General features: G+C 40.4%; 1 protein-coding gene across 3 annotated transcripts in view; it reads left to right on the forward strand.

Moving 5' to 3' along the window:
• The window catches only part of LOC145992351 (uncharacterized), a 230,584-nt gene that overhangs the window by 20,142 nt on the left and 197,600 nt on the right, over window positions 1–12,842 (forward strand). For all 3 annotated transcript variants that reach the window (XM_083128731.1, XM_083128735.1, XM_083128740.1), the window contains exon 2: window positions 839–2,437. In XM_083128731.1, the coding sequence (XP_082984857.1) occupies window positions 927–2,437 (1,511 nt within the window). In that variant the 5' untranslated portion in view covers window positions 839–926. The remainder of the gene's footprint in view (window positions 1–838; window positions 2,438–12,842) is intronic.

The raw sequence follows: 12,842 nt of genomic DNA on the forward strand, positions 1-12,842 counted from the left end.
AAAAGGAAATGGTGTATCTAGTGACAAAGTATGTTCACTGAAAGCAGCACTTACTTCATGTTGTTATAGTGTCATTAACCAAGGTTAATAAAATAACTCAAATACAAAAAAGTTCTGGAATCCTTTATGACAGATCTTATAATAAACTAATTCTTGAAGTGTTCCTGGTGGTGAATGATGAAGAGCTTTTCTTGGGATATCAACCAGGTGATTTCTGAATAGGCGTCCGAGCTTTTGAGAGCTAACGTCACTCTTCATCTTCTGGGATTGAAGTGCAGAGATCTCTGAAGATGATAATGACGTTAGCCCTCGAAAGCTTGGAAATCACCTGCCTGATTGATATCCCTAGAATACCTCTTGATCAGATCTTGTAATATTTTTGCATTCATTTGTAACTAACCTATGCATTGGGTCAACAGTAGTAAACTCTCATAACAAAATATTAATTTTTTTCTATTATCAAAATGCTGAAGAGGAAACAAGAAATGGACACACTTCGTTGTATGTTATGTTCTTTAGCATGAAGTCACATATTTTTTTAAAAAAATCTACATTTGATTGTTTTCTGTTTAGATTATCATTATATATTGTGTGTGTTGTCATATCCAAAAATTCTAATATACATTTCTCAACCATTTAGGTAGTGTGTGACATATATATATATATATATATATATATATATATATATATATACTAGAAAATATTATCATTTAGAAAATCATTGTTCATTGATTCCTGTGAAATTTTTCACTTGTGTATTGAATATGTTTTATTTTTAAATGTATTGAAATTACACACACAATTTTACAAGTAATTTATTTTTTCTTGTATCTTTCAGAATTTATCAAGCATTCATAAAACTTGGAGATCAACTGTATCATCACAAGTGATGGTGCTCCCTACCTTTTGGCGTTATCTTAAGTGGGATGATGGCCGGCAAGCCTGAACAACCAATTCAGAATGTGGTAGTTTATGTATCTGGAAGTGCGGCCCCTGGTTTTAGTGTTGACAACTTTGCACATACTTACAGCGTTGCCCAGAATGTTGCTTTTCAAAATGGTGGGTTTACACCAACGTCCTCCATAACTCTTTGCAAGAAAGGCAGCATAAAACCAGATTACACAAATGGAAACATAACTCCGAACTTCTATGCATCACCAACAGTGCAGACAAACGGATTTCATGGGAACAATGTGACGTACAACAGCAATGCTATTTTAAATAGCTGCAATGCTTCGCTGAAGAGTTTGGGTAATCAGGTGTGTGCAGTCGAATCTCCAACAGGGGAAGAGATATGTTCATTTAATCATTCTCTGAACCAACGAATGTGCAGTCAAAATTTTGTTGATATTGATAAGAATGGCCACGGGAATGAAAACAACGGTGACGGAAGTATAATTCATGGCAATTATGTTACTGCAGTGGCTGTTGAACGTGGTATCCCTTGTTCTCAGGGCCTGACTCACAACAGTAATGAATCTGTTACCTCTCAAAATTTTGTTTCCCTCGGCTCCGGAGAGGTGTCCCCGAACATGGGGCATGGGATTCTTGTTTCAGATCCTCGAGCCTCATCCCGGTGCGATTCAGTCAAATCCGAAGCTGCGGAATCTAGCTGTAGCAGTCTTAGTTCCGACAGTCAGCAAGATAACAGTTTGGTGTCAACAGGTCAACACATTAATGTCGCCATTCCTTCGAACAACCACATCCAAATGGCAAACAGCTCTGTGGTGTGCCAAGGACAGATGGCATTGGCTGCTACTGGTCAGATCTTGCTCCAGAGTGGCCAGATGCCTCAAGCCTTGTCCTCACATAGCCTCCCGCACAGCCAAGCACCCTCTACTATCCAGTTCCCATCCTCTCAAACTGTTTCGCTTCCTACAATGAGCTCAGCTCTCGTAGGCCAAGCCATGGCTGCAGGAGCTACTCCAGATATGCAGTCTTACATTGCTTGTTCCGGAGTACCAGGTAGTCATGTAATGTCTGTTGGTGGTGCCTCGCAAGGTGGGGCCGTATTGTTGGGAAATCAAGCTGTGGTGTTAAACAACCAGCAAACTTTAAACGGCCCGGTGTTGACGCCAGTGAGTAACGGTAGTGCTATTTCGTTATCTCCGCACGTAGTCGGTGGTGCTCAGCAACAGTTGGGTAACCTCGTGTTAACAATGTCTGTTCCTCAGTTAATTTCGGTACCAACATCGAACACGCTCAGCACCATTACTGTCACTGCTGGTCAAGTTGTTCAGGGATCTGTGGCAGCTTTCACAAGTGCAACATCACAAAGTGGAACAACAGTGACAACCTCCCCAACAACTACTGCTGTTTCAGTGCCAGTATCTAGTAATAACTCCACACCAGTGTCAACTAGTGAGACTACCAAAATTATTGCTGTGCCGTTCGGATGGAAAAGATCTGTCTCTAATGGATCTGTGATGTATATAAGGTAAGTCATGCTCTATTTCTTTTTGATCATCTCATTGCATGCTGTTTACAGATGCTTTCATTATTGTGGGGATGGTTGTTAACCCTAAAAGCTATAACACCATTAAGCCTTGTTTCCATGATTAGAAAAACTAAATATGCTGACAAAGGCAGTAATTTATTTTATTAAAAACATAAACTAAACGCAACGTTTCAACCTTCTAGCAAGGTCTTCTTCAGACTCTGTATCAAGTACAAAAATAACAAGATACAAAAACAGGGCATTATATATACACAAACATTACTCCCTCCAGACTATTAGAAAGTTGTTTGGAACTTTCTAGCAGGTGGCTTTCACTTGCCAACTGTACTTTCACCTAAGAGGCTAAACATAATTACTTCCATATAGAATGTGGTTGGACTTTTTATCTCACGCTCCTTTTTCTTCATATTTCTCCCTTCTCCTCTCCTCCACTCTCTCTAACACCTTCTTCCATTCTTTGTTTAACTTCAGACCCTCATTCCAGTTCATTGTATCTTCTTCACCTTTCTTCTCTATTTCCTTGGCTTCCTTCCATTTTCTAACTAGCATTCTCTTCTCCCTTCCTATCTGCTTAGCCTCATCCCACTCTATGTCATGTCCTGTTTCTCTCGTGTGTTTAAATATTGCATTTCTCTCTCTCTTAAGTCGCACATCATCCCTATGTTGTTTCAACCTGTCTTTCAGCCTTTTTCTCATTTCTCCTATGTACACACTTTGACATTCTTTACGAAATGAAAAAAGGCTGAAAGACAGGTTGAAACAACATAGGGATGATGTACGACTTAAGAGAGAGAGAAATGCAATATTTAAACACACGAGAGAAACAGGACATGACATAGAGTGGGATGAGGCTAAGCAGATAGGAAGGGAGAAGAGAATGCTAGTTAGAAAATGGAAGGAAGCCAAGGAAATAGAGAAGAAAGGTGAAGAAGACACAATGAACTGGAGTGGGGGTCTGAAGTTAAACAAAGAATGGAAGAAGGTGTTAGAAAGAGTGGAAAGGACAAGAGAGATAGAGGAGAGGAGACGGGAGAAATATGAAGGAAAAAGAGGGTGAGATAAAAAGTCCAACCACATTCTATATGGAAGTAATTATGTTTAGCCTTTTAGGTGAAAGTACAGTTGGCAAGTGAAAGTCACCTGCTAGAAAGTTCCAAACAACTTTCTAATAGTCTGGAGGGAGTAATGTTTGTGTATATATAATGCCCTGTTTTTGTATCTTGTTACTTTTGTACTTGATACAGAGTCTGAAGAAGACCTTGCTAGAAGGTTGAAATGTTACGTTTAGTGTACTGCCTTGGTCAGCATATTTAGTTTTCGTAAAAGCTAACGTGTTCTATGCAAAACATTAAAGGTAACCTTTCGTCTGCTGGACTACTGATTTCTTCAGTATACATTTTGCAAGACATTTTATTTACTACAAAAGTTAGTATTTCCGAACAAAAGTTATGAATAGCATGCACAAATGCAAAAGGTACATGTTTATTAGTCTTGTATGCACTCAAAACAACACTTTGACCATGGACGTCCGCAGGATTTTTTCCAGGGAGGGGCAAGGAAGATATTTTTTTCAGGGGGGGCAAACAAGGCACATTTTTCCCAAAAATAGTGTTGTTCCCTAAAAACATTGCTTAAATTTGAATTTATGGTCTTCATGCAATAATTAACACATATTATTGTGGCTAAAATGAAATTATATGTGTGAAATACATAATTTTTGGTTAACTTTCATTTTCCAGGGGGGGCCACGGCCCCTCCTTGCTACCCTTCCGGACGCCCATGACTTTGACTGGTTTTCACCTCAAGTTGCTTTGGAGCAATGGCGGCAGAAGAATCTGGTCATTCACCTCTTGCTTGAGGGGCAGAATGCACAAATCTTCCTTCCTTGCTGTTGTTCAGCAACTGCATTAGTTTCTGTTTTTTTTTTCCCCACATTTAAGATGTTAGCAACACCTTTTGAAGTTGTATTGGGGTTTTGGTGTACGTAGAGACTAATGTTTTGCCTGCCAGACGATGCAAAATTAAAAACACACTGAAGGATCGCTTGCAAAGGGACACCGATACTTCCCTGTCAGTTTCTCTGACCCAAATGATGGTAGATAGGGCAGGGAGCGTAAGAGTTAAGTGGAAGGGGGTGAGACAAGAAAACAGCACCACATGCATAGTCTGTGAGATGACACGTTAGCTTTCTAGTGTTTAAAAATAAATTTAGGTAAAATACCATATTTGTAATTGCTCTGTAATTGTAATTTATATTCTTTGTAAAGTGTGGATCATTGTTTCAAATAGCTGCCTAAAAAAAACTAATCTCCAATGGCCCTCTAGGGGCAAGGGCCAGCCAAACAGATTTTCATTGGATGGCGCATGGTCAGCACATAGTCCCATCGCCATTGTTTTCTCTCTTTCGAGACCGAACCCTGCTACTTTATTTTCCTAGTAGCTACCCAATTGTCCACACGCTGGGTCAACACTATACACCAGAATTTTGTGGGCCCCCACCAGGAATTGAAACAGGGACCGCTCACACCAAAGGTGAAAGTGTTAACCATTGGCTTTGTGGAATCCCTAAAATAGCTGGCACAAATATAGACTTTAATTTTATGAGTTTCCCTTCATTTCAGTTATAAGTGGCAGAAAAACAAGGTTCAACACACATGTAAACATTATGGGATATGCACTTTTTGTTTTGGATGTTTTTAATGCTGGAATATTTTATACTTTTGGTTATTTGCGTTTCGTGGCCAGTCAATTTGTTTTGCTCTGCACAGCATTTTAGTTATATTATGTGGCTTTTCTACTTCTCCAACTTCATACCTGAGACGTAATGATGGTGAGTGAATGACAAAATCTATGCATAGAAATCTTAAATGTTTTCCTTGCACAGTTGCAAGTACTGTTCATTAACAGACCCCTTACACTTACTCTGTGTTAGTGTTACACAAAACTATATATTTTTGTAAGAAGTAATGGATTCACCTTTCACTGCACATTCTAACATGAAAGTGAAAGGGGGTGTAAAGGGTGACCCTTTTGGAAGGAACCTTTCTTCTACGTAGCACACTCTGGCCTGCATTGAGCAGACTGACTTTGGCACCTGAACCCTGCCAGTATAATCCTCTGTGGGATTGTGTGTTATGTGCTTGTACTATCAATTTTGTCTCACCACCAGTGGCGGCGATTAGGGGAATGAGTGGAGGCAGTTACCCCCGCACTATGCTAAACCTTATATACGAAGGGAAATATACTGTCCTGTCTTTGCTCCCCCCCCTGCTTTGGAACCCAGTCGCCACCACTGCTCACCACCATTCATCCTCATCTTCGCTATTAGCCAAAAGTGGCAGAAAAGTGAACTTAAATAAGTCAAATTAATCAATCTTGAAATTGAAGGAATTTTTAAAATAATTCAGATTATATCAACTACATTTTTTGTTTTGTATAAAATGTGTGCATATTTTTATGTATACACCAGTTTTTTCAACGTGACACTGTTATTCAATCAAATTTGGTACTTAGTTAAAAGTTAGTTTTTAAATAGTGCCTTAATGTCGAAGTCCATTTTAGAACTCTGGGATGCATGCACCAAGTAAAAACAAATAGTATTTATCTATGCAGTTGACTCGTGTTTCATCCACTGTGGTCAAGTTCAGAATATTTGTTTTTTGTGTTTGATAGTTCAAAGTGACAAATTGTTTGAGACTGATGCATGTAAGTTGCAATCTTCAACCCTGGCTTTTGGTGTGATTATTACTGAAAGAAGGTTTATAACCTCCCCCTGCCTCCCTTTCATATTTTGTCAAACCCAAACCTTGGGAGGAACACAGCATTGACTCTTTTTACGAGCTGGTAGTTCGATGCTGAGAACTGTTGAAATGAAAGTATATCTTTCCTTTCATGGTGTTGATATTGAACATAATGTAGCCGCAGTGTCTTAATGAACAGTCCAATGGAGATCTTGCAAAGCTGCAGCCTTAGTTCTCCCTACAGACTTTCTAAAAGTCTGTTCAGCAGAGCACAATCACCTCCTTCAAATAGTATTGGTACATGTAAGATATTGAGAACATCTCTCAAAGACCATTGACAAGTTTAGTACATACAGGTGATTCAGGTGACTTTTCTCCGTTACTTAACTGATGACCTCCGTCTAAAGGGTAGTGTGAAATCTGTTAGATCATATAAATGGTTGCCTTGGAGGATTATTCTTGGTGGCCTAGGCAGATTCAGAATGAAAAAAGATTCAGTCTTAAGGAAAATTATGTTGCTTCAAATTTCCATAATAAAATTTTAAATTTTATAATACTAGATAGAAAGAATATCTAAGTAAAACTTGCAGTCCAGATATCTGATTGATAAGTAAAGTACATTGACAATATGATCATAATTATCGGAAAGGTTGGTGAAGATGAGGTTATCGTCTATTATTTTATAGATGTTAGTCTAGTGTATTTTGTAAACTTTTACACATGCCCTTCATAAGTTAGGACTATATTTTTTGGAATTTTCTAAACTTTGGGTTAAATGGTAGAATATGAAAATATAACGTGGTTCCTAAATTTTATACTCAATTTCTTTCCCCCATCTAATGCAGTTTTAATTTTGGTTATTCATTTGGAATATTAAGTAAAAAATTAACAACAAAAATAACAAGCTTTATGCTTTTTTGTTACTTGAAATAAATGATGTCAACAGACTTCCCACTCCCGACGCCCATGCATGTAAATAAGGTTACCGATTCCCAGTGAAGAAATCAATGCAATGTACGAAGCACATACACTGGGGAACGATTTCGTTCCAAGGTTGTCCATGAGGAATCGATGACCGTGACTCGTATCTTGTAAATTACCTATACATTTATTAAATTACCTACAAGAAGGGTCTGGTAACGTGTCCACAAATACAGTTGCAGTGTTTGAATATCACCCTTTACACCTGGCGCATGTGGACACCTCGTATCTCCAAGCTTCCCTCCCTTCAGCAGCCACCCCGTGTTTGTCCAGTACAGTTTGCAGCATGGAATATTGATTGTGTGTTTCCTAGACGATGTAATCTCGGCATGCAGTCATGCGATGGACACAACTTCTCACACGCAACGGTAGCGTGCACGGTGCGTGTGAAGGTGTGCCCCCGGAAAGTGAAAGCCGTGACGGCTTGGCTTATTCCCCCTCCGTCTAGAAGACTTGCGCCCTTGTTTCCCGTCTGCGATTACTCATAAAAGTGTGAGTTGCGCGGTTGGCAGCTGTGTGTTTTATGCGAAGCAAAGTACACTCGTGCACAGTGTGGTCCCTAACGGAAAATTTCCGTCCTTTCAGGGAATTGTTTGTAGCAAATCCCGATGTTTCACTGAAATTTAAAAATGACTGACAGACACTGTTTTTCTTTCAATGGGCTGTTTTTTTTTATTACAGCTTGGCCCAACATTTTCCAAGTTGTTCATTCAACAAAGATTCGTAGAGTTAATTATGCTCATTTGCATTGTGTATTGAGTTCATCCAACCCAACATATTATCAAGGATGGGGTTCCTGGAGTAAATACCCCTTTACCTGTGGGCAATACGAATCCCGGCCTGAGCATGAGTGTTCTTTGAGAGTGTCCCTTCATCAATTTCATCATATCACTCTTCATTACGCTCGCGATTAGTCTTAAAGTGGCAGAAAAGGGAAGTAAAATAAACCCAATCAGTCAATGAAACCCTTAACCTGTGGGCCCCTGGTCCCGTGTGCAGTGCACCATGCTAAGAAGGCACATTGGGATGTCTCAGTTTCGACCATAGTAGAGGTGATGTAATCAGCACCACGCCCCGGCCGCAGTTGCCTCCAGGCACCCATTCATTAGAGGCTGGATAGGTCCCAGAGCAGCCTTATACAAGGGCATTGTCAGTAAAATCCTCACTTTAGCTGGAATCTTTGCGGATGCTCCTTGTATCCACAGTCATCGCATGTATTTTTAATTCCTATAGCCATTACACATGAGAGATTTTTTACTCAAATAATTTAACGTAAATTCGCAAAAGCGGACTCTTGCCAGAACATATGTATTCACAGTAGTCGATGTTTCTGGGGAAAATACTTATGCTGAAATTATTATTGTGTAATAATGATAATCGTTACTGCTATTATTTCTACTATTGCAGTCCTAGCAAAGGTGTAACCCCCACGCTCATGTCTTTATTATGTGTATCCGTGGGCATGATTAGGGGCGCGTGATTCACGTTGGTTCTATTGAGTCATTTCAAGTCGCACATTATCCCTTAAGTTAGTTGAGAACACATGCGATACCCGCACGAGTTGCGACACTTGACTTCTCAGCAGCTAGTTTCACATGTGAACAGCGATGGACAGATCATTGCGGCTTGGATGGGGAAAGGGGCTCGCATGTGTGTCGTCACCGCTCAGTAGTCTTCTTCGGCAGTTCTTCTGTCGGAATGTCTTTTTTGGAAACCCTAACAAACACATGCGATATCAGTTTCCTCCTTTTTATGCTCTCCCAGTTTTTCCCTCGCCTCCTTCATGTGAGGATGATATGTGTAAGAGTGTTTGGCGAGTGACGAACTGCTGGTGCACAGCGTGAAGTGACTTATCATGTTACCGATTTGGTATGCCGCTCATTTTACAACTTGTCTTTGCTCTACACGTTCCACGTACTTGAGGAATCTTCGTTACACGTTTATTTGAGCCTTAAAGTCTACAGCTCTAGACACTCGAATGTATAAATACAAAAAATTGATTTCATGGATCGTATTTTGAATTAGTGATAAACATTTTACACTAAGCTTTCCATTTCGGAACCCATGTTAAAAGGTGTGCAGTACATGTTGTTCCAGGGAGCTGTGTTTTTATGATTTTATGTAGGGGCGCTAAGTTTTGGAATTTGAGACCCGGCCCATATATCACGTATGTACCGTTTGAAACGCGTCATTAACGATGTGTGTGTGTTATTTCCACTCAATTTTAATATTTTTCAAATATTTTTTAGCGAAGTAAATGAAACTCGCATTCGTTTTTAGAGCACGTCTTTGGTCACAATTTCGAAATGAAACGATCAAAATGTTGTGTAGTTTCAAGAACGGGGAAGGTCATCAATTTTCTGTACGATTACTGCGAAAAATCAAGATCCCTGTAAGTAGGTAATCCTTTAGAAAGACGTTAAGTCAACAAGTGATAAATCACAATATTTTTTTGGGCTGAGTACGTTTCAGATGAGGCAAGTCACTCATTCATAGTAACCAAAGTGAATGAAATAAGAGGCCCAAATTTTGCTTCGACGAAGTAAGTGCCTAATGAAGATGTAAATTTCTGCCCAACACCCCCAAAGATTTCCTCAATACCACCTACAATTTAATTTTGCACAAAGACCCAATTTAGCCAGTCGCGATTAGCCTATCTCGGCATAAAGTGGAATTAAAAACTTAAACGCATCATCTGTATCGCAATTAACCTTTTTTGATTGGATTGGTTTATTGATTTCGCTTTTCTGTCACTTTTGGCTAAACGCGAAAATGAGAATGAGTGACATGGAATTGATGAAGGAACCCAAGCCGAGATTCGAACCCGGGACCTCTGGGTAGTGTTTTATCCACACGCACCCCAACACCCGTCCTCAGTTACTTGAAATTTACCCTTACAACCCCCAAATTTCCTGCCCTGGACGTCGTAGAGCGCCGTGCTAACCACTCTGCAACGCAGGTTGGCTCGCGTCCTACAGAGTTAGAAGAAGCAGACGTAAAACAAAATGATTGTGTAAATTATTTTGCAAGCTTATCCACATGATCCCACTCTTCCTCATTTATCAAGGAGTGAATAGCGCCACGCGACAAAGTTGTCTCGCCAAAATTCTTCCTCTACTATGCACCTCACCCTCGCAATCGTAAGTGGCCAATGCCTGCGAGTTTCAATGTTGTTAAATCTGTAGAAACGCAGATGTGAATATCGGCCTCCATAAAATGTTACAAGGAAGCGCGTACATTACAAAGCTCTAAACATCAGCTGTTCGCGACCCCTCTCAGCCAGCCATGGCGGGAAGCGACAATGTTGCCACATCGTTTACACATGTATGCATAGCCTCGTATTTTCCCACGTAGTGAATTCCTCGGTGGAGTGGCGAAGCCAAGTGCGTTCCACCATGCTAGGTTTTTTGTTGTTGCCTGTCCGATGGTCCAGTTCTTGCAGGGGCATGGAATAACTCGATCGCAGGCAGTGCCCAATGCCGCCCGCGTTTATGTAAACATGCCGACCTCTCCTTACACCAACTCCAACATAATATTGTTACCATGTTTATTGTTGCTATATATTAGTTATTGTTAATATGATAGCTAGATGCCGTTCTAATAATCTTATTCCCGATTCTAATAGTATTGTTTGTGCTCAGTGGTGGTTATTATGGCGGGCAGTTGCCCCCCTCCCCCCTACTGTAGCCTCTGGATGCTAATCCTTGTCTACCAAGAAAGAGTTTGGCACCCAGCGCTACTTTTGCGTATGTTGTTTTATGATCATAAAAATTTACCCATTGGTTTCCTTAATGTTTACATTTTTCTCGCATCATTTTCGCAGCCAATGAAATTAAAACATAGGCCTTTTCGTGTAATTATTATTATTATCTGTAGTTTGTACTACTGAATTTTGATTTAATTTGATTTTGTTAATTAGCTTCGCTTCTGTGCCGTTTTTGCCTAATCGCGACAGTGAGTGATGATTATGATGAAATTGATGAAGGGACACTCATAAAGAACACACAAGCCCAGGATGGTATTCGAACCCGAAACCCCTGGCGTCGTACTTCTGTTTGTATTTTCGAGGCTTCCTAGACGAGACTTTTCACGAGCTTTGTCGTCTCGAATTTTAAAAAGTCTGCCCCTTCGCGTGAGCATTACTAACATCAGGGGAGAGACATAGGTGAAACTGAAGATCGTGGCACAGTACAAACGATGAGCTACTTTCATTGTCGTTTCGAAACGTAATTTTGTAGTTGCCTGTCATTAACATAAAGCTGAATACAATATTTCATGTGGTTCGCAGCTGTGCAATACAAGGGCGGTTTAATAACGAGTCGCGCTACTACCTTGTTGATTGTTGCAACAAGTTTACTCCTTTTCAACATAACTACCGCGCAGATTACAAATTTTTCCTATCACTAGTCACGGAAATTAATATAACGGATCTTCCAAGGAAGTGATTTCAGGGGAAGGAAACTCGAAGTCTCATGTTGCAAGATCGGGTGAGTAGGCTGACTGGATGTGGCCGCTGGCCTTTTACCATCAGACGTGTGAACCAAATCACTGTCCGCACCTTCGGAGAGCATGTTACTTCCTTATGTTGAGATCCGTGTCGGAGAAACTACAAAAGATCATATCTATGCAATATGTAGAAGTAAATCAGATTATTTTTCATTTACCACCATCTTAAATATTAATGTTTGTGAGAGTACTACGCCCACCCTCATAATGTTGCAGCGCTTATGGCTCACAAAGGCCACCTCTCATCTTGATGATGCATCACCCTAGTTCTAACACTTCCAATGAAAGTACAGGAATTCAAGTGTAATTGAGAATGCCATGAAAGATAGCCCATCGGGACATAACTTCAGCATAAGTATGTTATCGACGGTCACGAATTCATTGCCAGTAGTTTTCAAAGCTGCACGTAATGTTTACGTATGTCAGTGTCATGTGACTATCACGCACCAGGGACTCATAAGCCGCCAGCGTCAAGGGCATAACGATAAAGTCGCATCGATCCGTGGCCGTTCTATAAAGAGGCAGCAATAATTCACCAGCGCGAGCTGCGAAATGCATTTTGGATTAGCTTCATCCAAGTGAACTCGATCGATTAACTCTATTCAGAGGTACAGAGCGTGGGACTACTTTTTTTTTTTTTTTTTTTCGCCCGCTTTGAATTGGTCTGAAGCTAGCAGGGGGTGATATGTTTTGTTGTGTTTTAGAATGCGCCATGCTAATTTAGCAGTGCTTGTATGTATTGAGCAAAACGTACATTATTTACCTGACAGTAATTTTGGTTGTGTTATGCTCGGTTTTAAGAGACGGGGATGATGCGGGTTATAGGCTTTCCAGTGGCTGTTTCTAGAAGAATAAAGAAAACGTCATCTGCGTGGAAATATAGAAAAAGAAGTGGTGACGAGTTTAAAAATGCCACGTGCCCCACTTAATGGACATATATATGTAGAAAGGTAAAGTTCCCCGTGCACCTTACTACATTCCATGAATGTACCTACAGGGAGATGTTGGGATAGGGCCGCACACATTCTCGATCTCGTCCATTTTTAAGATAATGTGATCAGCACCACGCTCCGACGCCTTTACCACCCATGCTTGTTCCCAGGCACCAATTTGTTTGAGGCTGGGTGAACCCCAGTGCCCACCTTATGCATGGATAA

Source organism: Lepisma saccharinum, chromosome 1, assembly GCF_977018435.1.
Source record: "Lepisma saccharinum chromosome 1, izLepSacc3.1, whole genome shotgun sequence".
Lineage (NCBI taxonomy): Eukaryota > Metazoa > Arthropoda > Insecta > Zygentoma > Lepismatidae > Lepisma > Lepisma saccharinum.